Below are 27,801 nucleotides of genomic sequence, written 5' to 3' on the forward strand. Positions count from 1 at the left end.
AATAGTGTGGTTGTAAACCCTAAGTGTTATTCTAAGTTATCCTGGGAAGTTAGTAGGAACTTCTTTTTCTCATATCCTATATAGGGGGAACAAGGACCTCAAGGCTTTCCAGGGCCAAAGGGCACAATGGGCCGTGGCCTCCCAGGCCAGAAGGTAAGTGTTTTAGCGACTTAGAGAAAGGCTTAGGCTTAGGATCTCAATAGCTTAACTTTAACTTTAGAAGAGCCCTCATATGTGTGTTGTGTTCCTCCTTATAACTCTCAGAAGAAAGAAAAAAAAAGCCCACCTGAAATTAAATTTTTATATATTGCCTTCTCTACCCACGAACATGCTCACTTTATACAATCTCCTCTTCATTCTCGGGAGCCAGTTACTAAGGGAATAAATCCATAAAACCTAACACAGAGGAGATGCTAGATAATTCAGTTATCTAATACATTAAGTAATAGTTGAATGGCCTGAAGGCAGTGAGCTAATCAGATGGTATCTCAAGATCACTTCACTTTGAGTTTGCCGGTCTGTCCGAATCAGATTATTGTATTGGAAGGAATAGAAACAAACTGCGCCCAATTTTTTATACAGTGTATTTGTATCACCAAGAATGGGGGTGTTTATGAGATGCCAGTTGCAAATAAACCATATCATAGAGTTTTTCCCTTTTAGTTTTAATATTTCCTTCTGAGCTTATCTTTTTATTGTATTATGAAGGGAGAGCATGGCGAACAGGGCGATGTGGGAAAGAAAGGTGATAAAGGGGAAATCGGAGAGCCCGGACCTCCAGGAATGCAGGCAAGAAGGAGTTTTTAAAGTCTCACTATGATTTTATACCCTAACTGGTTCCAACCTATACTGACTGTTTCTCTTCTTACGCTAAGTAGGGGTTACAAGGACCCAAAGGAGAACTGGGACTTACGGTGAGTATCCATCCTGGAGGGTACTGGAGGGTTTGTGCTTGCAAAATTATTGCAGTCCTGTGTTAGCTTTAGAAGTATAAATTCTTTAGATGCAGAATTCCAGTTGCTGTTTTAAATGAATGTGATTGCTCCCAGCCCAGTGATGATGAATGAAGTAATTGAATGTAAATGTGAGGAGGAAATAACACCAGGCAACCTGCTTGGCTTCCTGGTGGAGGGATGGGACTACCCACCTGTGACGCTAGTAAAAGCATCATGTTGCTGTTATGGGCAACAAGGAGGTGAGCTGTTTCAAAGAAGGCATTTGATCCAATGACTTTGTATTTTACGTGCTCCTCCACACTTTAGAATGGGAGCTCTTTTTCTTGAATAAGTTCCTTTAGGAAGTGCTCTGAGGAGAACAGCAATCATGACATTGGAGTGACATTCATATATTGATTTGCTTATTCAATATATATTTCTTGAGCTTCTGCAAACTTTTCCTATTCTTCTCCCCAGACCATTAAAAGCAGAAATCTGACTCTTTAAAGTCTTGTGGGTGGGAAAGTTCTGAGATTTCTATAGCAAAATTCTTCCTTTCTGATTTGAAGGCACTGCATCTCCTGGAATGTTTCCTTTTTGTTTTCTCCATGGGTCACAGTCTGGGGATGCAGTGCCAGGAAAATCCAGGTGTGAGGGGGGAGTGCGGGTGGTGACAGCCAGAGAGCTGGACATGTGACAGACAGAGCTGCACATGTGCTACAGGCCCATTTGCCTTTTAGTCTTTGTTGTTCCCACCCAAGTCAGACCCCCCAATGACACCTTCAGTGGATGAAGCAGCAATGCCTCCCTGAAAGTAGCAGGGGACAGTTATGCAAATGAGCAGAGAAACATTCCCTGTGGGTTTATACCTGCCCTCTCCCAACATGGGGAGTGAGCTCAGTTTCCTTCATCCATTCATTTATTTATTCATTTCACCAACATTCATTGGGTGTGTCCAGTAAACCTTCCTCTGGGCCAAGCTCTGAAATGGGCATTGGAGAAATAGTGGAGAATGAGAGTATGTCTCTGGGCTGAAGCAGCTCTTGGCCTGGTGGAGAGAAAAACAAGCAAAGGAGGTTCACCTGCAGTGTGCTGAATGCTGTGATTAGTATATAATGATGTTTAGGGGCAAGATAGTCTTTATTTCTTGAGTGGAAGGTTTTTAACCAAGAGTCAGAGACCTTAGAAATGAGGACATCATTCTGGTGACTTTGGCTTTCTAGATTCTAGAGCAGCGGTTCTCAACCTGTGGGTCGCGACCCACAGGAACTGTATTAAAGGGCCACGGCAGTAGGAAGGTTGAGAACCACTGTTCTAGAGGAAGAGACTAGTAGGAAGAAAATTTGCCTTAAATGATAGTCTAGTATGCGCCAGGACTGTCAGGCTCCCTCACATCAGTCCTATGCTTCCCCGGCACTGCAGGGTGCTGGGGCCCATGTTTTAGAGGGCTCCACCCCAGATCTCTAGTCCTTCTTCTGCTACTCTCCGTCTTCTGGGTGAGGAGTTCTTGGGGGGCCAAGGGGCATGAGCATTCTACACACGCACCTCCTCTCTGTGCCACACTCTAGATTCATGGAATTCTAGGATTCCCAGCCCAAATTACCCTGGTTTAGAAAGCTGACAGCACTGGCCTATATGCATGGAGCCACCCAATGTGTGGCCTAGGGGACAGGTGTTTCCAGGGGATTTGGACAGAGTGTGGAGTGAGGCTTGGTTCACTCTGTAAAGGCCGGGTGAGATGGGGTGCAAGAGAAGAGCAGATGTTGGCAGTCCTGGCCTCCTCTTACATAAGACCCCACATTTAATCTTCATGACAGCTCCATGAGGTAGACAGTATCTCCACTTCACATGAAGACATGCTAAGCCAGAAAGGTTGCACAATATGCCCAAAGTCACCTAGCTATAGTTGGCCTGTCAGATGTCAAGTTCAGGCTGCTGCCCATGAGAGTAGCTCTTGAAAGACCTTATCGCCCCCATCTCTCCCAAATCAAATATATCCCAATAGCTATCAACTTCAGATTCATTGGGGACAATGAAGTCGTATCTCTTTGCTGACATTCAGACTAGCAAAATCCTCTGTTAAGAGGCAACTACCATTGATAGAGATGAATGTTTTAATAATTCTCATAAAATAAGCTAAAAAGACTCTGTCTCCCCACCTGTCCCTTCAGTGTTAGCGTCCCCAGTGTCTGCTCTCAGCCTTTCTTGTCTTCAAACTCTCAGCGAGGAGCAACCATTAAAGCCAGAGGTGGATATACAGTTTGAAAAGCCTAGTTTAACAGCACAGTGAAAGTATATGGTGAATGAAATATATTGTTTGTATTATAAACAGAAAGGATTTTTTTATTAGATGAGGAGGAGAAACATAGTGGTTTAAAAAAAGCTGAGAAGACTTGCTCCAGGCAATCTTATCTTCAGTCCTTGTTTCAACAGCCAAGTGTACATTGGCATTTCTCACATCTGCCTTGAACTTGGACCACTCTCCTGAGCACCAGACCTTACCTCCTGCTGCTGACTGGACATGTTCAGCGGGACATGCTGTAGATGCCTCAAGCTCAGCCAGGCCCAGGCTGGGCTTGGTCATCTTCAGGAGCTCCCCACCTGCCCTATCACACCCCTCCCTATCTCAGCCGTGGTAATACCACCGTTTGCTTCCTCTCCGACTCCTTCTCCTCATCCTTGATTCCACTGCTCTCCAACTCTTCATTCTCCTCTGGAATGTCTCTCCAGGCCTCTTCTCCTCACCCATTGTGCTGCCACTGCTGCCTTCTGTTTTTTTTTTTTTTTCCTGATTCCTTAAGAATCTCTAACACTTCTGTTGGCTGGTATGATCATCTTCCTTAAATAAAAGCATGATCAGAGATCTTCTATGCTTAAACATCTTGTGAGTCCCACTGCACAGGGTAAGGGTCACACTTTTCAGAACCACACCTAGGCCTTCCAGAGTCCATTTGTCTTCAATACTTCTGTTTACTCTTTTTGCTATGAACGCTGAATCATAAGTTGACCCAGGTACTGCAATGCAGGATGATAGCCTCCCCACACCCCGGAACACTCCTTCCACACCTCCCAACCTGGTCAGAGTTTGCCTCCCTGGACCATGATCGGATCGTACCCCTGGAACTCCCAGATTAACATAGTTCCCAGACTCTGCATGGCAATTACAAAAGCCTCTGTCTGCTTGCTACTAGGCCATGAATGCTTCGATGGGTACAAATTTGATAACTTCATCATTGGCACCAAATAGCCAAGGCAGTGCTCCAGCAATTTTAGTAGAAAGAATGAACTCTTCCAGTCACTTAAAAGCAAAGAATATGAGCAAAAGATTGACATGTATGGCTACTTAAAACATTTTAAAGTGATTATGCCATAAATTAATGTTAGAAAGGATTAAAATCCAAACTTGATGCATGAGTATACATTACTCTTATGAGTCATTTAAAATAAACATTCCGGTAGAAAAAATTGAACAAAGAACATACAAGGCTATGCGTGAGAGAATACAACTCGGAAACATGTATATGAAATAAAATGTAGCCTCACCTTTAACAAATGCTATTGAAAGCAATGGGATATTTTGTTCCACCAGATGGCAAAGATAATAATAATAACCAGCATTGTGTATCTAAAATAAAGAAGGCTTTCTTATATACTGTTGTTGAAGGTGTCAGTTATGGGCCAGCTCCATGGCTCACGCCTGTATTCCTAGCACTCTGGGAGGTTGAGGTGGGTGGATTGCCTGAGCTCACGAGTTTGAGACCAGCCTAAGCAAGAATGAGACCCCCATCTCTAAAAATTAGCTGGGCGTTGTGGTAGATGCCTATCGTCCCAGCTACTAGGGAAGCTAGGGCAAGAGGATTGCTTGAGCCCAAGAGTTTTAGTGACACCATGGCACTTTACCAACGGTGACAGAGTGAGACTCTGTCTAAAAAAAAAAAAAGGAAGTGTCCATTACCACAACTTGTCTGATTTACAGTTTGACAGTGTACATCAAAAAATCCTTAAAATGGTCATATATTTGACATTAATAATCAAACTTTTCAGTATTTTTAATAGTATGAAAAACTAATTATGATATAATGGTAAGTGAAAAACTATAACCATCAGGCTTAATATATTGTATTTTCCCTACTTACAAAAAACTTAACATAAATAAATAAATATGTGCATTTCTCTTTTCTAGATAAACTTACTATAAATGCATACATTTTCCCCTTTTATTTATCTAGTTTCAGATTTATTAAGTGCCTGTCTAAATGTAGAAAAGCATGATAAGGGGCGACGAAAAAGATGCCTGTTGACGCCTTTATACCGTGTGATTTTTTTCATTCTGACTATCTGTAATGGAATTTCTTTTTAAATAGCCACTTGGAATCATTGGCTTTTACCTGACTTATAGTTCAAAAAGTCAAATTAAAATACCCTGAATAGTCCCACATACTTTGAAGTCATGTCACCAACTATATCCTCTCCACCCCAATTCTGTCTTTATGGATTTGTTCTTTAAAATTTTACTTTTGCTATAATCTTATGAGAGTGCCAGGAAAAATAAAAGAGAGACCAAATTTTACTTCTGTACCTGTTAAATTTCATCTTCTTTGATTGGGGTCGCTGCTCCTTCCTGTTGAGATCTGGGCTTCTGTTACTCATTCCTTTCCACTTCAAGGCTTGGGCACATGTAGAATCCTGCCTTCACCACTCTCATCCCAGGTACTTGTACACACATTGCATAGAGCAGGGCACTGGTGGGTCCACTTCTAGTACCCAGCTCATCTCGGGCCCTTCTGATGGGGCTACTGGCCAGCAAGACACGGAGGCAGCATTCAGTAACATGGGCATGTTTCATGGAAGAGCCAAAGTGAGAGTGTTAAGAAGCTGAGGAGCGGATTTGTGAAACTGCAGATGAGTACGGAAAGGAAGAAAGAATACAGCTACAGTGTAGAATGAGTTCTCTTTAGGTCCCAGGGCTTATCTCGGGTGCTTGGCACATGTGGTTTAAGTGCTATAACTGAATGCACACATTGCACCCTGCCACTGTTCGTGGTGTTAGAGTGGCCAGACCCTGTGCCAATGTGTGTATCTCACTTAATCCAGCTGTGAGACACAGACACTGGTCACTTAATGACCAGGGTCACACAGCTGATAAATACTGGAGCTGCAATTCGAACTCTAAAAGTTTGAACTAGTAAGTTTCACCACTCAGCCTCACTGAGGTTATGATATATTATATTCAATGTTTAGCTTCTGTGTCATTTATTTTATTTTCTGCAATGGAAGGATTAACTCAAATGGCCCAATGCTGATTGTAATGAGATACCTTTTATGACTACAGGAAAAAATGTTACAGCCATACATTAAAGGTTAATGCATTTTCCTTTTTTTTTCCTCTAGAAAGAAGAAATTATCAAACTTATTATTGAAATATGTGGTAAGATTTAACTATCAAGAAAAAAAGTATCACTTTAAAGTAGTAACCCACCTCTCCACCGTGTTGGTGGGGTAACCCATTTACTAGAAAATGAATATTGGATAGCTAGTTTGAAGGGCAAATTTGAAGCTCATTTGAAAAGTCAATGCGAAACTGAAAGACAGCAAGAGAGGCTGTGGGAGTCCTGACTTAAGAAAGGAAAATGGTCTTGTCAAGCTGGTTAAGGCGTGTGAGGGTGTGGGCCAAGAGCGCAGGCAGCCAGGCCCTTCCTAAACACAGTGCTCATTTGTATTCAGTGACATTTACCTGAGCTCAGGAAGAAAAATGCAACAAAGGAAATGTGACTGCAAGAGCGCAGTGGGTATTTGAGTACAGCCTTCCTGGGGATTATAATGTCTGTGTTGTTCCTGACAGGAAGAAGACCTTCTCAATTGAGTTTTAAGTTGCACTTAATTCCAGAAGCAGGAGGTCAGAATCGGGAGTTTATCTTGTTTTCCAACTGCTAAATGTTTCCAAGGCAGAATACTTTAGACTTAAAATAGTTACCAGAAAGAGGAAGGAAAGGAAAGAGGTTAAACAAAAGTCTAGAGATTAATGGAATAATGATGAGACAGTCTTCTGTGTGAATATCATTGTCCTTCCAGACAGAGAATTCTAGAACTAACTTGTGGACCTAAAAGCTTCTGGACCTAAGAAACGGCCTAGGAGCATCTATTGTGTTAGGCCAGTTTAGACTTGGCTTGTGGATTCTAAAGTTCCTGTAAAAATAACACCAGGTTTCCCGATGGTTTCCTATGGTAGGTTTGCTGGGCAACATGAGGATATGAAAGAAATGAAGCCCTGATAATTTTTATTCCCTGGTGACTCTGGCCACTGCTTTAAATGGTTGTTTATTGACCTAAATAAAAGTTGAACACAGGTCAAAAGTTTATTGACCTGTGTTCTCTGGATCATTCCCTGTAAATTTTTCATAGTATCAGATGTACTTCTGGCCTCCTTAATAAATGGAATGCCATACTTGTCATTGGTGACTGGGGACATAAACTAGAAAAGTTAGGGGTAGCTATTTTTGTGTAGTTTAAGGCCTAATCCTCTCCTCACAATTAAAAATTTTTAACCATTGCTTCTCTCGCTGGTCTTGCCAGTGAGAAAAATCTCCATTTTCATATAAGGATATAGTTGGAGATTGAAATATCAGCTTTAAGATTCAGATAAAGAGTAAATTTAAGGCAGAAGTTATGCTAAGTTGTCCTGGGGAGAAGGAAAGGAATATAATTGGGAAGTTATACACAGGGAGTCCAAACTCCTTTAAAAATACCTTATTTTTAAATCTGAGAAATGGGCACGTACGTGCTTATTATTTTATCCACTACAGAGTTTGTTTTTCTCCCAATATATTATTTTTTTAAAAGTTAAGTATAGAATCCAGAAAGGAGAGAGTTGTCAGCTGTCTTCACAATCACAGAAAAGGAAGATGATAATTCAGGTCTCAGGTTCATTCTTGCCCTTCTCTCCTCTGCCCTCACCAACGTGATGCCAAGCAGTAATGCTTAGATTTTCATTCCTGCAATGTTTCCATCTGAACATTGATCATTTTAGGTTGTGGGCCCAAATGCAAAGAGACTCCACTAGAACTGGTGTTCGTGATAGACAGCTCAGAAAGTGTGGGGCCAGAAAACTTCCAAATCATCAAAAATTTTGTGAAGACTCTGGCTGACCGGGTTGCTCTGGACCTCGCCACGGCCCGCATAGGCATAATCAACTACAGCCATAAGGTGGACATGGTGGCCAGTTTGAAACAGTTCTCCAGCAAGGACGACTTCAAGCTGGCTGTAGACAACATGCAGTATCTGGGAGAAGGTACCTACACGGCCACCGCTCTCCAAGCAGCCAATGACATGTTCAAGGATGCAAGGCCAGGAGTAAAGAAGGTGGCCTTTGTCATCACTGATGGGCAGACTGATTCTCAAGACAAAAAGAAACTGACGGAAGTGGTGAAGAATGCCAGTGATGCCAACGTGGAGATATTTGTGATTGGGGTGGTGAAGAAAAATGACCCCAACTTTGAAATATTCCGCAAAGAAATGAATCTCATTGCTACTGACCAAGAGCATGTTTATCAATTTGATGACTTCTTTGCCCTGCAAGGTAAGAAAGGCTATCTGCCTCTGGGGAAAGGAATTCGCATTCTTCTTCCAAGTACCACATTACTGGATTATGGATTATACTGACCAAACAGGGAAAGCAGGATGTTAGTAAGGCTATGTCAACATTAAACTGTAACACATAAACTCCAGAAGGTAAAACGTTTAGTATTATCCAGTTGGGAAGGTACAGTTCCTGGTCTTTATTCATGTGTGATAAGTGCTGAGTTGGCCTTGGAGTTGTTTAACTGGGCTCCAAGGTGAATGAACAGAATTGAAAAGAAAGAATGGGACTTGGGCACATTGCTCAGATTGGTTTATGTTCAGAAAATAGCCTAACTAAATAAGGGATTGAGCAAGCTAACAGCAAGGCAGAAAACAGACTTGATCAAAACGAATTAAGAAGTGCGTGTTGAATGAAAAAAAGTTATGATAATCTAGAGAGACGAAGAAGGCCAGTGACCAGGACTGTGTAGAAGGCATGCTCTATTGTCTGCTTTTATGAAAGCAGATAATGGTGGGTAAAGAGGATGATGTCAGGAATTTATCGTAAAGAATAACCTTTTGGGTATTTGTCCTATGGTCAATGCTCATCTGATGGGCTTCCCTATGCTAAGTTTACCCTTTTATATTAACTGATGTTTACTAATAAGGCATCTAAGACACTGGCTCATCTATGATTAAATTATGGTCAGTATCACTTTACAATGAAATTACATTCCAATTCTTTGGACACAGATGGCTCATTCTGGCAGGGCCTCTACCTGGCAAGCTATGGAGTAAGTGAAAGTTATTCTTAACACAGTTTTATGCTTCAGTTTGGCTCTATCCTTTCTCCTTCACCCACCTGGGAGTGGGGCATGAGGTGCAGACCCTCAGTGCCTCATGCCCTGACAGCTTTGGACTAGCATGGCTGACCCTATGGATAGCATCCCATGCTCAGAAGTGTTCCCTTGTCTATTTCTCTCCCTCTCCAGAGTTTTGTAACCTGGGGTTCCATTTTCCTTAGCAGCCTTCTGGGTGACTGGTGGGTTGATCTGACATATTTATTCAATCTCACTGGGCTGTGAATGTGTCATAGTGGCCAGAGACATTTCAGAGCCAACTTATATTTTTATCATTGAAGAGATTTATCTTCTTATCTGGAGGAGTTAGTAATTTATTATAGCCAGTGAAGAATATATTTTTGGATGGGCTGGCCTTTTGCTGTCCCTAAAACCAGAGGTAATAGCCTGTTCAACAAGAGGCTAGCCTTTTATGCAGAATAATTCACAGTAAATAGATCCTTTAGATAAACAAGCGTTTAAATCATTCCATTGCCTCTTTGTGCCATTGTGTAATATTAAATTAAACAAAATTAGTTTATATAGTCTCTTACAGATGACATGAAAATACTTTCTTTGTTAGTTCACTTAGTAGTTGCTCTCAAGCAATAGGAAATAGCTTATTTTCAGGAGTGCAGATCTCTTTAAATGGGTTTTAAGTAGTGTTTCATTGCTTCTACCAATTTCCTTTTCTATTTCTCTTTCAAAAGACACCCTGCAGAAAAAATTGTTTAAAAAAATTTGTGAAGATTTTGATTCCTATCTCGTTCAAATTTTTGGTTCATCATCACGTCAACCTGGACTTGGGGTAGTAGAGGAAGAACTTGGTGAATCTACTCCTGAGCCTCAAAAAGAAACTTCTGAGTCAGTGAGTAACCATCTCTCTTACTTTGGGACCTTAAAATGGTGTATTCTGTCTGTTTTATAGCAAAGATAATTTTACCCTGCACTATCGCAAATCAGTTGGGGTAGGTGTATTTTCAAGTCCTTGCTCTAAATGTTAGTAACTCGACTCTAGATTTCCAGGTCTGAAATAGCTTTGGGTGCATGAACATGAATATGAAAAAGGGAGGGGAGGGAAGAGGGAAGTAGGTGGAGGGAGGGGGGTTAATGGGATTACACCTGCAGTGCATCTTACAAGGGTATATGTGAATCTTAGTAAATGTGGAATGTAAAGGTCTTAGCAAAATAACTAAGAAAATGCCAGGAAGGCTATGTTAACTAGTGTGATGAAAATGTGTCAAACGGTCTATGAACCAAGTGTATGGTGCCCCATGATCATACTAATGTACACAGCTATGATTTAATAAAAAAAAAAGACATCTTTAAAAATTCGTTATTCTTTAATTATTTATTTAGTGTTGCAAAATAATATTTTTATATTCTACTCCTCTCACTGCGTACATTGGAACAAATTAACACTACAGGATGTGAACTCACCCACTTGCCACCCTGTGTAGATTCTTTTATACCCAGCTACAGTGCTCCCTCCTCCACCTGTGTATCCACTTCCCACTTTCTACCCTCTCAAGTTTTTTCAAAGTATGCACATGCCCCCCTGGTCTGTGTCCCATACTAAGCCAGTATTGTCAACCTTTTGATCTCATGGCACACTTGAACGTATAGTTAAACTCCCTCAGCACACTTAAATTATGTCTATGTCAATCTAAAAAAAAAAAGAGTATTCTTCTTAGCAAAGCATCACAAGAATGGAGAAGCAAGAATCCAATGTATTCAATTCTGATATGAGGATAATTGATGACCTAGTACACGGTGGGAAGAGGGGACATGGGGAAGTGGAGAGAGGGAAGAAGGGAGTTGGAATGGGAGTATGGTGTGTGACACACCTCTTGGGGGCAGGACACAATTATAGAGGGACTTTACCTAATAACCAGTAGGTAATAACCAAATAACCTGGTTCTTTGTACCCTCAGTGATTCCCCAATAATAATAATAAAAAAGAACAACAACAAACAACAGAGCAAAGAAAAAAAAAAAAGGATAGATTTACTGTACTTTGAACTTCTTTTGAAAATAATTTAATTAATGATCTCTAAAAATTATCATGGGCACACCTAAGATTCTTTCACGGCACAGCAGGATGCCGCAGCACACTGTTGAAGACCATGTCAAGTGCTTCCCCTGCAGGTCTCCTTACCGAGGCACCACCTCACCCACTAACCTGACCCCCAGCAAGAAACTTGGGATAAGCCCACAGCCCTATTCTTGCATTATGTTCCACATTCATTGCTACTGTGTTCTTTCATGTGTTCTTAACATTCCTCATTTACCCCATCAGCTCTTTTATTCATTCATGCCTTTAGTTTTGCTAGTGACATAAAAACTAAGTTGATTTCCTGAAGTCAGACCTAATATTTATAAGTGATCTTGACTAAGTCACATTTATAAATGTGGTTATATGATCAATACTATACTTTGTTTATTAAATTGATACTCTATTATGATGTTTAAAAAAATTCAAATTCTTGGTAAAACCCTGCATACCAACTAATTATTAGTATTGCTACATGAAGTTGTAGTGTAAACATTATACATTGCTAATTGCATACATAATGTAATTGATAAGCGTATTATATTGCTAATAATAGTCTTGTTACCCTTAGAAGAGAAGATGCTTCTGTCCTATGGAGGAGAAAGAAAAAACAAGAAAAACAAAATATATTACAAACTGATCTGGAAGAAATCCTCCAGATCTGGAAGTCAGTGAACCGGGCTGATAGTCTCAATGCTGATGCCAAAATTTATTTCACTTGGCTTCCCAATCTGTATTTTTTCTAGTTTATTATTTCTGAAGTTGGGATGTATCTATTTAGTGTGTATGATCTTTTTTAAAAGACTTTTAAAGCTTATAGTATATCTCACAATGAATGACATCTTAGAAATGAAATCTGACAGCTGCCTTACATTGGGGGAATTGCTTATTTTTTTATTATTAAATCATAGCTGTGTACATTAATGTGATCATGGGGCACCATACACTGGTTTTATAGACCGTTTAACATGTTTTCATCACACTGGTTAACATAGCCTTCCTGGCATTTTCTTAGTTATTGTGTTAAGACATTTATATTCTGCTTATTTTCTACAGGTCTCAGTTTTCCCATCTGTAATAAAGAGGATTATTACTAGAGTGTTCCTCCTATTCTAAAAGCTTATAATTACAGTGGTCAGAAACATTCCAGGGGCAGTGTCAGGATGCAGGGCCTTATACTGTACTAATGTAAGAGAGGGCTTAAACAGAATAAAATCTCACACATTACCCTCTATGAAAGCCCCGGACAATCTGACGAGGTGCAGTTCAAGTTTGAGGTCTCTATTGAAGGCCCTCAGCAACCATAAAATGCAGATAAATGGCCTTCAATTTAAGTATATTAAGTGCTAAGAGACCTGGAGAGAAGTGTTATCACCTGGGAAGAATCAATTGCTCCTGAGAAGTCAGATACCTAGAAGGTGATGCTGGGGAGCCAGCAGGCTGTAGCTGAATCCCCACGGCCAAATAATCCACACTGCTGGGAAAATGCTAAATCCAAACATAAGGGCCAATGCAAATGATCACTGGCATTCATCCAAGGTGGACATGAGCTCAGATTTGACGAGCTTGTCTGGAATATAAGCAAGATTCTGGGTAATGAATTATAAGGAAAGTGTTTGGAAATCAGAAACCAAAAACATTTAGGAATGTGAGGCACCTGGTCAGTTACTGCCAGCTCAGGTGTTCGTGTCCCTGGGATGATGCTTTGAGTCTGTTTTCCTTCCTTGTAAAGATTAGCTCAAAGGCTGCAGGAGAGTGAGGTTGACACATCTGCTTGTCCAGCTGCACTCAGCAGCCCTGGACTGCGGTGCGAGCCCCTCACGTGCTCTAGACTCCTCTTTTATGCCTTGTACTAGAGTGAGCCCCTGATTGGAGCTGGAACCAGCTCTGTGCTCCAGGGCAGGCCAGTGTGGCAGGAGGAGAAATGGGCAGAGCTGATAGGCTTGCATTTTTAGGTTTAAGATTTACAAAAGAGAACAAGAATACAACCAACACCTGGGTGCTCACCACCTGGAAGTAACCAGAGTTTCCATTTGTTCACTCTCTCTTGACTCAGATAAAGTCCTGGCTTAGTCCCCTCCAGAGCTTTTTCCTCCTCTCTCCAGTGGCAACCACTGTCATGAATTTGGTATTTATTATGCCATTTAAGTTGTCTTGCTTAAGTGACACTTTCAGAGTTGGAAGGAATGTTAGGGCTTCTTTTTCTTTATTTTAAAAATGATAACATTACAGCCTAGGGGAGCTGAATAATCCAAAGTTGTCCCTCTCTTTCCCTCTTTGCAAATCCTTATTAAGTCCAACCTAAAGATGAGTATAATGGAGAGACTCCAATCCATTAATTTACTCAGTGGCTAGTGTTTACTCGCTCTATGATATAGACATAGGAAAAGAAGAGAACGAAGGAAAGAAAAAGAACGAACAAAAGATGTGATATCGGTTTAATTTCTCTTATCAAGGGAGTGACGTTTATACATGGAAAACAGGAAATGATAAAAAATAAAGGAAGGGAGGAAAATTTTCTTTTCCTGCTACCTGCCTTCAGTTCTTTGGCTGGGGCCCTGTAAGTTAGACTGACAAAAGAAAGATTAACAAGAGAAAAACTAAGAGAAGTTTGTTAATGTGTGCAGTGTGCAAACACAGAAGATTGCTCAGTGATGAGTTACTTAAAGGGGTGGCTCCAACTTGGAGATATGTAGCAATCTTAGCAAAAGAATGATACATTCTAGAGAAGTGACAAACAAAGGAAATGAACCCTGGGTTTCTAAGGTGGAAAATCACCGGAAAGCAAAATATGGGGGATTAATAGAAGGTGAGAATGAGTTATGTAGAATCATCTGGTGCATCTCTGAGCTAAGGGTATAAATGGTTTTCTGTAATTAACTCATCCCTTTATGGCAGAGAGGAGAGAGAGGACAGTTTTATGAGTGTATATCTAGCTTTTAGTTAAATGGGGGAGAGCACAGAACTTGTATCTGCTTCTTTACTATCTTCACTCAAAATAATCAAGATGCCAATATGGCATATGTGGGGCTGGCATATTTTGCTACTCTTCAATAGGACAGGACTATAGTTTGCATTCTATATAATCAGGGCCAAGTATGGAAGAGTCAGACGGTGCTGACTGGGTTATTGGAGAAAATTTTGCAGATGGAGACTAACTTTTTCTGGGCTATGGTGAGAGGGTCAATATTGAGAGCCTGAGGCAGAATAAAGAGGAGGAAGGAATGAAAGGTTGAGGCCAAATATTCTGGAAGTAGTGGAAGGTGAGGTTATAAATGTGAGCAGAGCTATGTGGATCAGCGGAAGAATATTTCACACCTCAAATTGGTGATTTTTTTTCTTTTAATCACAATATCTAGTAAATGTGATCATTTAGGAAAAGGTACTCCTATTGAGTGTGAAAATAGATAAATATTTTTGGAGAGGATTTTTTTCTTAAAAGCCTTAAATGTGTGTGTGTTCTTTGATTCAGAAATTAGCCATGAAGTTTCTAACAGGAAAAAAAGGACATTAAAAAAGACCACTGTAGGGCAGTGCCTGTGGCTCAAAGGAGTAGGGTGCTGGCCCTATATACCGGAGGTGGTGGGTTCAAACCAAACAAACAGAAAAACAAAAACTGCAAAAAACAAACAAACAAAAAAACATTGTATTATATGTACTCTGTATTTAAAATAGTGTTATAGAGTCACAGTGAACTATATGGGATGATCATAACACAGTAAATAAAAAGAAATAAATAGCGTGCAGCATAGAAAAGCAAACATAGGATTTGTTGTTTTTTAAAAAAAGTACATGCACATATAAAAAAGACTGGAGAAAAACACCTGAATATTAACAAGGATTATCTCTGGCAGGTGGAATTACTTCTGATTTCTATTTTCTTCTTTTCTTCTATATTTTCAAAAATTCCCTTCAATGAACAGTCTTGCTTTTGTAATAAGGAAGAAAATTATACAAATTGCAAGCCATAATAATTATTCATTTGTTTAATCTAAAATCTCCTTGAGCTGGAGTGATGTTATCAAAAAATGTTAATTTTGCTTGTTCTGGATCCTGTGGTGTAATGTTACAGTAGTCAAAATTTCCAAATGATTATGTGACTGAGAAAGTAAACATACATTCCTACACTTACAAGAGGTAAAGAATAACTTAGGAGATCTCAGGACTTGAATGAAATAAAGATCTAAAGGTAGAGTTAATTCCTTGAAGAGCAGTGGAGTCATTCTCAACCTTCCTAATGCCACAACCCTTTAATACAGTTCCTGTGGGTCACGACCCGCAGGTTGAGAACCGCTGTTTAAGAGACTCGTGCTACCAGCCCACTTCATCAATGGAGCATTCTCACCTTATAGACAGGATGTATGGACTACTGACAGTTAACTTTTATGTATGATAAATTACTCCTTAAGCTCTTCTTTTATTTCTTGCTTAAAAGGAAGTATGCACACACACAAAAAAACAAAACCCTAAACAAACAAACCAACAGTATTTTTTCCTCTAAGGGACTTTTCTAGATTGTCTGATTAGCTTACCCGTAACTTTTGGGTAATTCCTTAATCATTTGGAGCTTTTTATTCCCCTCAAGAGAAAATGAGGGACTGAGAAAAATTTCCTCTAGCCTTGAAATTCTTTAGTTCTATGATTGTAAAAAAAGTTCACATTCAAATTGCTATATGTATGTCCAGAATCATTGTGTAAGAAAGAGGAATCTGGAGTGATCCATGGTTTTCCCTGGGTTTTTACTCAAATTGTGTTTAGGGAAAGTCGAAAGTTACTGCTGTATTTGAATTGAGTACTCAAAAACAATCCTAATGGAAGTATTTTCTCTGAATCACTGGGTTGTACTTTAGTCCTTGTAAAAATACACGTACATGAGTAATAGCATGAATGAACCCCTCCCTCATCAGTGTGTGTGTGTGTGTGTGTGTGTGTGTGTGTACAAAGTCAAAAGCAGTCAGATAGCTCACATGACAGAGGACAGCTAATGGTGACTGCTAGCTCTGGCCACAGTAGGCCAGCAACCCTGGATTAAAAAAAAGCATCAAAAACTATATCACATAGTTCACAGAGTACCAATTTAAATAAATAAACAAAAGCAAATAAACAAGAGAGGAAGTGAATGACTGACTCCACTTTATATGGCTGAGATACAAAGAAAAAGAAGAAAGAATGTAATTATTCTCGTGAAAGTTTTGCCAAGCTCCTGGCAATTGCTGTCAAGAATAACTGACACCATCTTCTTCTTTGTCTAAAGCAGAACACTTTTATTTCCTGTTTCATTACATATCATAAATTTAGATGAAACCTGGAAGAGTTAGTCCAGAAAATTTGCTTTTGACATTGTAAACCTTTCTTCCTTAGATACTAAACATTTTTTAGGACTTAGTAGTTAAGCATTCTACAGCATTTAGCATTAGCTGGGGTCTGGATAATAGGGAGGGCAGGCAAAAGGTGTTTTCTGCTGAGAGTTGGGTAGCAAAGAAGATGAAAAGTAATTGCCGTTGTTTTTATTTCAGCTGTGTTATTGTCCTTGGCCGCCCCAATTTCTAGTCTCACAACTGATGGAGTCCATAGTAGATATTTTGGAATATATAGTAGAATCTCCATGGTTAACCCACTTCCCTACATTGACCACCTCAAGTTGACTTAATTTTCATAGACCAGGCATGAACCACATGTACCCATTGAAAGTTCCTTACGTTGACTACCTCTGTATGTTGACCTGTTTGTTACAGTTCCTTAGTGTTCAACTTACAGAGAGGTTCTACTGTATTGTTAAATTCTCTGGTGTTAGAAATGGAGAGAAAAGGGCCATAAAAAATGTTAAAGAAGTTAGTGGTAATTTTCCTTGTTCATAGCAGTAACTAAGAAAAGAATGAAGATTAAAACTCCTCACATCTTTCATTCCTTCTCTGGAAGGTCCAGCACAAAAGCATCTGTGCCTGGACATAGACTTTGTGTGTGTGTGTGATGTGTATAAACACACACTCACCCACATGGAGTGGTGGAAAAATCTATCACTTAGATATTCAAGATGGATACACAGGAGGGGTTTATTTCTAGGACTTTGGTTTGAAATAGTGAATAGTAGAGAGTTGAGGAGACATAGAGTGCTGAACTTTTCCTTAAATGTTCCCAGAAGCAAACTAGCTTTTCTGACTTGATATTATCAGTAATTAAAAATGTGAATTTTTTGTGTAGCCCAGTATCCCTGAAAACCGGGATGGAAAGAATGAGCCTCCAGAGCTTACCTGGACTGATGGCCTATCTGCCACTACCTTATCTGAGGCTGCCACTACCCTCAGTCCACAGCTCAGCATCCCCGAGAGTAGGGCAGAGGATACAGACACCAGAACTCCAACCCCTACTGCAATTTTACAGCGAGAAAATTTGATGTACAAAGGTAAGAGATATCTGCTAATCAGCTACTGTACCTACAATGTGAGGCACAGGAAGGATGCTTTCTAGAAACTCATCCAGAGAGAAATGTTGTGACTCTAAACAAGGAGAACAGAAGATATTTTTCACTAGAGGTTATATATTGTGTTTGAAATCTGAACGGCTGTGAAATGAATTTGGTCTATAAGAAATTTTAAAGCACTTATAGTATTTATTATTATTTTAATTGAAATGCCTTTAGACAGGATTATGTTCTCCTGTTTGCCGTGATTCCTACTGCTCCCCATTATCTTACCCTTACCCTTATGTGCATGTAGGCATCTGAATTTTTGACCCCTTGATTTTACAAGAAAGAAAAAAGCTAAACTCTATATTCTGATTCATCAACATATTTTCTCTAGAGTTGATATCTATAGGAAATTATACATTACATATGTATTTTCTGCAGAACATGCTAGAGGGACAACACCCATGCTCCAAATAAGTCTAGTTACACAATATACATGATTTAGTTTTTGTTTATAAGAGCAGAGGTAGTGGAAATCTATGGCTCCTTTCCATTTGGTCTAAGGAGTCTACATAGGAGAGGTTGATTAAGATGTAAGTTTTGCAAAATTAATGGACAGACTCCAAATCTGTTGAAATGTTTAAGGGAAATGGAGAGAGGGCTAGTTTTGCTCCTGAGATATGAAGATTATGCTATACAAACCACCTCACAGACTACAAGTCTCAGATAGCAATTATGGATTTGGTGCCCGCAACCCCTGGGCTTTTCCCACCATGGAATCAGTTCCTCAGGTAGGAAATGCTAATCAAGGCACTACAGAGTACCACACAATAAAAGGGGATTTAACAAATGGTAACCTCTGTAATTAAAGGAACCTCATTTAGTACAATGTGGTCTTATTGTTAACAAAGCTCTCCTTTGCTTTCTTTATGTTTGTTTAGCGCTCTGCAAGAGCTGCCCTCTGTTAGAGAATTGTGATATAAAGAGACCCACTCAGTTAATTTTTTTTATAACTTAAAGGGTTTTCCTTCTTTTAGGAGGCATAATTACGTGTGGTCACAGAGGTGCTTTCTGTGAACAGATTGGGAGGGAAAATGTGTAGAAGGCAGAAATCATTTTCACTCCAAATATTAAATGCTCATGTGATTGTAAATCAAATCTAAACTAAATGAAAAAATTCCTATCTTTCCCCTGTCAACTAATTCTCAAAAAGCATCAGCCAACAAAGTCTCGCTCCAGGCTTTCAGGAAAATATGTATTTTTAATGTGGTTTCATGAAGATCAAAACTTTTATGTTTTCAAAGGAAAACATCTATCTAGTGGTAGAGTTTTGGGTGGCGGGAGAAATACTTTGGGCATTAGTGAACCCTTTTCTCACTTACTTGCTACCATCTTTTCTTATTTGGTTTGTTAGTGGGCCTGGACAATCAATAGTTTATATTATCTCAGAAAGTTTTTATTTTTCATCTCTTTCATATAAGGAAAATCTTTAACAACACATTCCTTTTCTTACTCTAGATCCCAAATGTTTAGAAGCCTTGAAGCTTGGAAACTGTAGTAAGTATGTGGTTCGATGGTACTACGACAGACAGGTCAACTCTTGTGCCCGCTTTTGGTTCAGTGGTTGTAACGGCTCAGGAAATAGATTCAACAGTGAAAAGGAATGTCAAGAAATCTGCATTCAAGGATGATCAAGTAATTAACACACATCTTTCAAATGTCTAGAAAGAACCTCTATAATGTCAACATATTCACCCAGTACAAATAAAGCACTGTATTTGCATATATACCGAGCATTTCCAGTTTATAAATGTAATCCATTTCTCCCAACAACCCTAGGATATAGGTATTATTAACCACTTACATAGATGAGGAAGTTAAGACTCTGGGAAGTTTAGTAACTTATCAGTTGTCACCTAACAAAAAAGCGCCAGAGCTGGGGATTTGGACTTCAGGCTGTCCCAAGTCTTAGGACATGGGCTCTATCTTCTTCTTTTATTCTATGTTATTAGGTCAGATCAAACCCCATCTCAACACACACATACCCATTCCTTCAACCTCTTGTCCCTGCTTGTGGCAAAAGGTTGGTGGTAGGAAGGACTTTTGGTTTGAAAATTGGAAGTGATGGGAATATGTTTATGCATTAGTAGATTAGACTGTTAGATTTTTGCCTCACTTATCTGAAAGTGATAGCAGAGAGAAGGCCATCTGATTTAAGATTATTTGACTCAGTTGTATTATACCTATCATTCCCCATTTCTCCAATGTGTTTGGTAATTTGGTGACAAAGCCTTCTATTATATATTTAAGCTGTATATTTTAGAAAAAGAACTTTTTATATGTAGAAGCCTTTTAAAAAATATGAATGGGACTTTCCATATTATAGGGGTGAAATGGAGGAGACACTCAATGGTCAAGAAACTCTTGAAGACCACATTCACTCTTGAGCAGGGTATCCTAAAGACAGGACTTGCACTGAAAAATGAGCCACTAAATTGAAATATGAGTAATGGAGAATTGGCTTTGTTGTTCAGTAATCATTTTGACACATCTAGTCTAGGAAGACCATTAGTTCTGAAGTAAGCTCTGACAGTATCTATATATTTCATCTCACAACATGCTTTATCCTATCAGGTCTGTGACCCACATTCAAGTTCAAGAGCGCAAAAAGAGCACTCAAGGAAGGAGATGGAAAAATAGCCATCTCAGCAGAAATAATACTACAAGTTTTGTGTTTTAATTGAAATTTTATTATGTAACATTTGGTAGGTTAGAAAACATGATAAGATGAACACCAATGAACACATCACCTAGAGAATGAACCAAATGTCACCATTTGTATTGACATTTGCTGTGTTGTGTTTACCAGCTCAGCCTCCATGCCAGGACAATCCATCTCAAACTTTGTGTTTACCACGTCAATTTGCTGTTGGTTTTCATATGTAATTTTACATGTAAAACTATATACATCTCTTTATATCTCTAAACAATACATATGCAGTCTTGGCCATTTTAAAGCTTTATAAAAATGGGGTGTGTTTTAGTCTTCAGCAACTTCCTATTTCCATTAATTTCTATGTTATAATAGTCCGTATGTTTTACTACATATAAATATATTCCTAAATCATTTATTATTTAGGTTTTGTTCAACTTTAGAAAAGATGTATCATGATATATAATTTTCTGCAACTTGCTAGATTATTACAATTCATACATGTTCATTTACTTTCACAATTATATATTTGTGTGAATATACTACAATATATTTAACCATTGCTTTGTTTATGATCAATTATGTTGTTTTCTATTTCATTTCTTCACGAGTCCACCAGTGTTGCTATGAATGCTTTTATTCATGTCTCTGGGCACAAACACACCAGTTTTCCTAGGGTAAATATCCACCAGTGAAATTACCGGGTTGCAAGGTTGCAGGGTATGTAAACTTCCAAAACTAGGATATCAAATCACTTTTTTTCTTGAAGTGTTCAATCCAATTTATTATAAATTCCAATGAGGTGTGTTTGAGTTGTCTGATACTCTCATCAACACTCAAGGTTATCTGACTTCTTAAATTTGCTAATGTGGTGCAAAAATGGTATCTTGTTTTAATCTCCTTTCCTCTGGTGACATCTTACATCTTTATTTACCTTTTTGTGGTGCCGCTTCTATGAAATGCCTATGTATAACTGAGAAAAGTTTTCTTTATTGCATTATTTGTCCTTTTCTTATTATTCTTCTTATTATTTACTTTCTTATTAAATTCTTGGAGTTCTGATCCATATATTCTGAACTATAATTCTTTGCTCATTATTTGTGTTGCTCATATCCTTGTAGCTTGTCTTTTTGCTTTTCTTTTTGTTTTAATGAACTCAATGTAAATGCAATCCAGTTTACCCATTGTTTTCCTTTTGTGGGTGGCACTTGTGTTTCTTGTTGACACCACTCAGCCATCTTTCTTGGGAAAGAAACTTTCCCAGGACAAAAATGACTCTGAGTGTTGGCCCCACTTCTCTAGATCCCTATCTTCATGCCTGGTGACTCCTTGGGATCCTGTTATCGCTTTGGTGATTCCTAGGTGATTTAAAAAAGAATTCATTTAATCTTTTTTAGTTATCCTTGGCATGAAAGTGGATATGAGTTATGTATGCGTGAGTAGCCTTTACCATATTTGTAAATTGTGGGATGGAGGGTTTAGGTATTGTTTCCTAGAAGCCCAGCAATACATTAAAAGTATGTATTAGTCCCTATATTATTGTTGGAAAGTGGATGGATCCTTTAGAGCAGGCATCCTCAAACTTTTAAACAGGGGGCCAATTCACTGTCCATCAGACTGTTGGAGCACCGGACTATAGTTTAAAAAAAAAAAAACACTATGAACAAATTCCTATGCACACTGCACATATCTTATTTTGAAGTAAAAAAACAAAATGGGAACAAATACAATTCACACCACTTCATGTGGCCCGTGGGCTGCAGTTTGAGGATGCCTGTTTTAGAGTATCTGGGATGCTGTTTTGACAGAAGTGAATGTACTTATATTCCTTTGTCAAGAGTTTCACACTTTGCCCATGTAGAAAATTGATAGGCAATTTGTAACATTGACTTTAGTATTATCTCTTTGTCTCTTCATCTTTTCCTCCTCTGTGACTGACTAAATTCTAATACTTTAAGGACATTTTGAAAGCCATCTTTCTTTGTGGCATCGCATCACTGTCAATTGGACACTAACTCCCAACATTGGGGACCCAAAGCACCTGGCTATGCCACCATTCTGCACACTGAATACAGGCTGAGCTGCTTTGCACTGAGGGCGGGCACATCTACATTAATTTCCTTTTGCTGCTGTAACAAATGACCACAGATTTGGTGGCTTAATGAACAAAAATGTATTGTCTTGTAGTTCTGTAGGTCAGAAGTCTAATGCCAGTCTCACTGGACTAAAGCCAAAGTGTCTTTAGGGCTGTGTTTCTTCTGAAGAGCCTCTGGGGGAATTGGTTTCCTTGACCTTTCCAACATCTAAGGGCTGTCCATGTTCCTGGACTTATAGACCCCCTATTTTTAAAGCCAGCAACAACAGGTTGGGTCCTTCTCATGCTACCAACCTTCTTGGTCTCTAACTACCGTGGAGAAAGGCTCTCTGTTTTTAAGGGCTCGTGTGATTGGATTGGGCCCACCTGAATAATCTGGGATAATTTTCCTGTCTCAAGTTCCTTTACTTAATCACATCTACAAAGGTTCTATTGCCATGTGAGGTAACATAGTCACAGGTTCCAGGAATTCTGGGGGCCCTCATTCCATCTACCACAGCAGCCGTATTGCCTGCCTGCTCTCTGAAGTACTTAGGGGCAAAGACATGCTTCGTTTATCTCTTATGTCTCCAATTTCTTACTCATAGGAAGAAGTCAATATATTTAAAAAAATTAAATTGAACACATTTTGTAAAAGTCATTACAGAGATAATTAGCTATTGGTATAAGAGAAATAAAAAAAGATCAGAAAACAATCACACCAGTTTAAAAGGAGAAGAAGAGAAAAGTGAAATGTTAATCAGTGAAAACTACTACTCGCTAATCCACTGTGAGGTTAGGACTCCCATTCCTGTCCCATCCCATCATTAGCAACACAAGGAAAAATTAGAGGGACTGTTGTCTGGCTAGATTAGGGACCAAGGAAGCTGACTTGAACAATCTGAGAATTAATTCTGGAAAAGAGAATGATGATTTATATTTTCATTTTAAGCTAGTTAAAAAGCCTTTGGAGATGACAGAGGTTTATGACATTTTGGTTTTTTTACTCTCAACTGAAGAAAGGATAAAATATGTGCACAATGTGCTAAAAACAAGAATATATGTCTAAAGTCTTAATTTTAAACTAAGCATTAAGAAATTTTTAGAATTTATGAAGCATTAAGATCAATGAATTTTAATAGCCATTGATATGTTAAGATATCGGGCGGCGCCTGTGGCTTAGTCGTAAGGCGCCGGCCCCATATACTGAGGGTGACGGGTTCAAACCCAGCCCTGGCCAAACTGTAATCAAAAAATAGCTGTTGTGGCGGGCACCTGTAGTCCCAGCTACTCGGGAGGCTGAGGCAAGAGAATCGCTTAAGCCCAGGGAGTTGGAGGTTGCTGTGAGCTGTGTGAGGCCACGGCACTCTACCGAGGGCATAAAGTGAGACCCTGTCTCTACCAAAAAAAAAAAAAAAAAAGATATGTTAAGATATCTTAGATGAACATTTCTATCATTTTCATTTAGTTGATACCTCAGCTTTGCTAACTGTAAGAAATACTCTAATCAGGTGTTTGAAGAGCATGCTAAATTTATAAAATGACCATTATGCTTGGTGATTTTAGTCTTAATGTTTATCTAAAACACAACGAAAAGTAAGTGAACGAATGAGAGAAAAATATTTGCAACACGTTTTATTTTGTATTTCTAATAAACCAAGAAATCTCATAAATCAAAAAGAATAAAAAAGAAAGATAGGAAAATGATAGAGATTGGCAATTCAAGGAAGGTGGCCAATAAAGATTTAAAAAGACGCTCAACTTCATTGTCAGAGAAATAGACAGGTCTGGGATGAGGGCAGGGCACATACAGGTTAAAAAAGGGCCACGGTTGCTTCTGCCGAGTAACCTTGCCAAGAAACACCCGAGGGACGTCTGAATCATGCTCACATTTTAGAGAGAGTCTAATATTTGACTGGCAATGCTTGGTGTTTATTTATTTATGCCTTTTCCCTCCTAGATGAATAATTCAAAGTCTTTAGTGAATAGCAGTGCACAAATAGATTATTGCTGTTGAAATGTCCAAGATTTTTTTCCTCCTTATAGTATCTTTAAGTGAAATGTCACTAAAATAAGACGTTTTAGAATAGCCCAGAAATATGTGTGTGATCATTAAACTAAGAACAGCCCCAAATCATATTTCACACATAGATGTATGACATTTTGGGTTTTAATTTTTAAAATATTAGACTGATTTAATTTTTTAAAGCACTCGTTTCTTACCCTTTTGCGTAAATTAGTAACCTTTGACAAAATTCTTCATTTAAACTAATGCATTTGAAGTCACATCGGACTCCAAAAATTAGGAATTTTTAAATCCCATTTTAATGAAGTTAAGAAAATATGGGCTCTTAGAATCACTAAGAATCCTCCGTCTTCTCGTCCCATGTCTCCTATATTGCTTGTAACCCTTGGACAAATACCCTAAGTGACTGGGCATTCTTGGTGTTTCTGCAAGATGTTATTTCTTCCCTGAGGCAGCCCATTCCTTAGATAACACTGACTCCCACTGCTGTAACTACAGCTGATTCTGTTGTGGCTCTGGCTTCTGCCCCTATAAATTTCTACTCTGATCTCATGATGCCATTCATAACGAGTGTGCTATTACTTTAAGACAGCCAATATTACCTTCTTTCATTCTGGCTCCTTCAGCAGCTTCTCTCCTTCCCGTTGCTCTTTGACCAGCCTTTTGTCTAATTCTGAGCATGCCCTTCGGCTTGCGAGGATGTTCTCAGTAAGGGGAGCAGGGCAGAGAAGTAAACCAGCGTGTCCCTTGCTCTAAATACATTCCTATGGGCTCCTCCTTAACTGGCTGCCACATCGACAGAAGACAGAATAACTTCTGCTCTCTCCTGGAAGCAAAATAAACAGAGAAATTACATAGTAGGGAATTCTAAATAGTATATTAGGATTTGTGGATTGCAAAGACAGCAAAAACTTTCTCCTTTTATTTCTCTCTGATTGGAGGCCTTGGTATTATTTTCATCATTCTTCGAATTTTCTCTTAAATGCCACACTCACAGTTTCTTGACATTATTTTTAAATGCTGGTGGAATTCTCCAGTTATTTCCTCCTTGGCATATTAGTTGGTGCTATGTTAAATTTATCATTTGGCCACTTTTACTCTCTTGCATCTTAATGAGGAATGCTAAGGTTTGCTGGTATCTGTAACTTGGGATTTTTCTCAAACTGATTCTGCTATGAATAAATCACCACTTAGACTTGCTTTCAGCTATTAAAAAAAAACAAAAACAAAAACAAAACACAAAAAAAACAGAACATGTCCCTGCTGGAAAATAAAACAAAAATAAAAGCTGGTTTTGGCTTTATGTAATTATCTCATCGCTCATCTTCTAAGAAATAAATATTGGAATTGGTATAGACTTTCTCTGATGTGTATTACCTGTTTTGTTATTAGAAAAAACAGTAAAATTGACTACAATTGAGCTGCTTTAAATTTTGGAGTGTGACTTGAGATTTTCCCATACTAAAGACTTGAGGTCAAGTCTGTTGATTTTGCTTTGTTCCACTCTTCACCTCCTGCAAACCAGCAATCCCTCAATGTTCCACCCCTCTGTAAATGGCTCCCTAACCCAGCCAGTGACCCAGCTGGCCCCTGAGAAACATCCCAGACCCGTTCCTCATCCTCCTTCCTCATAGCCCGTGGCTCAGTGGATCTGGTATACCTGACTTCTTCCTGTTCCTCTCCACCCTGAATCTAGCATTGGTCCTGGCTTCCAAATTGTCCTCAAACTTACCCCTCACCTCCAATCTTCATCCACTTAGTGCTTTGGAGATACAGTACTTCTGACCCATTGTCTTCAAAATAAGGGGCACCCCAAAGAAGATGAAATATTTGGGAGTATACCTAACAAAGGACATGAAAGATCTCTATAAAGAGAACTATGAAATTTTAAGAAAAGAAATAGCTGAAGATGTTAACAAATGGAAAAACATACCATGCTCATGGCTGGGAAGAATCAACATTGTTAAAATGTCTATACAACTCAAAGCAATATATAATTTTAATGCAATTCCTATTAAAGCTCCATTGTCATATTTTAAATATCTTGAAAAAATAATACTTCATTTTATATGGAATCAGAAAAAACCTTGAATAGCCAAAACATTACTCATAAATAAAAACAAAGCAGGAGGAATCATGCTACCAGACCTGAGACTGTACTATAAATCGATAGTGATCAAAACAGCATGGTACTGGCACAAAAACAGTAGATGTCTGGAACAGAGCTGAGAACCAAGAGATGAACCCAGCTACTTACCGTTATTTGATCTTTGACAAGCCGATTAAAAACATTCATAGGGGAAAAGATGCCCTATTTAACAAATGGTGCTGGATGAACTGGCTGGCGACCTGTAGAAGACTGAAACTGGACCCACACCTTTCACCATTAACTAAGATAGACTCTCACTGGATAAAAGATTTAAACTTAAGACATGAAACTATAAAAATACTTGAAGAAAGTGGAAGGAAACCTCCTGAAAGAATTGGCCTGGGTGAATATTTTATGAGGAGGACTCCCCAGGCAATTGAAGCAGTATCAAAAATACACTACTGGGACCTGATCAAACTAAAAAACTTCTGCACAGCCAAGAACACAGTAAGTATAGCAAGCAGACAGCCCTCAGAATGAGAGAAAATATTTGCAGATTATTCCTCCGATAAAGGTCTAATAACCAGAATCCACAGACAACTCAAACATATTAGCAAGAAAAGAATAAGTGATCCCATGTCAGGGTGGGCAAAGGATTTGAAAAGAAATTTCCCTAAAGAAGACAGACGCACAATCTACAGACACATGAAAAAATGCTCATCATCCTTAATCATCAGAGAAATGCAAATCAAAACTACTTTGAGATATCACTTAACTCCAGTAAGAGTAGCCCACATAACAAAATCCCAAAACCAGAGATGTTGGCGTGGATGTGGAGAAAAGGGAACACTTCTACACTGCTGATGGGAATGCACACTAATACGTTTCTTTTGGAAGGCTGTTTGGAGAATACTTAGAGATCTAAAAATAGACCTGCCATTCGATCCTATAATTCCTTTACTAGGTTTATACCCAGAAGACCAAAAATCACAACATAACAAAGACATCTGTACCAGAATGTTTATTGCAGCCCAATTCATAATTGCTGTCATGGAAGAAGCCCAAGTGCCCATCAACCCACGAATGGACTAGCAAATTGTGGTACATGT

The 27,801-nt window shown here is 38.9% G+C and overlaps 1 protein-coding gene across 1 annotated transcript in view; it reads left to right on the top strand.

Moving 5' to 3' along the window:
• The window catches only part of COL28A1 (collagen type XXVIII alpha 1 chain), a 209,926-nt gene extending 189,889 nt beyond the window's left edge, over nucleotides 1-20,037 (top strand). The window contains exons 28-35 of the mRNA XM_053553638.1: nucleotides 85-153; nucleotides 709-789; nucleotides 879-914; nucleotides 6,327-6,363; nucleotides 7,963-8,511; nucleotides 10,042-10,199; nucleotides 17,586-17,787; nucleotides 19,309-20,037. Of these exons, the coding sequence (XP_053409613.1) occupies nucleotides 85-153; nucleotides 709-789; nucleotides 879-914; nucleotides 6,327-6,363; nucleotides 7,963-8,511; nucleotides 10,042-10,199; nucleotides 17,586-17,787; nucleotides 19,309-19,481 (1,305 nt within the window). The 3' untranslated portion in view covers nucleotides 19,482-20,037. The remainder of the gene's footprint in view (nucleotides 1-84; nucleotides 154-708; nucleotides 790-878; nucleotides 915-6,326; nucleotides 6,364-7,962; nucleotides 8,512-10,041; nucleotides 10,200-17,585; nucleotides 17,788-19,308) is intronic.
• The last annotated feature ends 7,764 nt before the right edge of the window (nucleotides 20,038-27,801 follow it).

Source organism: Nycticebus coucang, chromosome 11 (assembly GCF_027406575.1).
Source record: "Nycticebus coucang isolate mNycCou1 chromosome 11, mNycCou1.pri, whole genome shotgun sequence".
Taxonomy (NCBI): domain Eukaryota; kingdom Metazoa; phylum Chordata; class Mammalia; order Primates; family Lorisidae; genus Nycticebus; species Nycticebus coucang.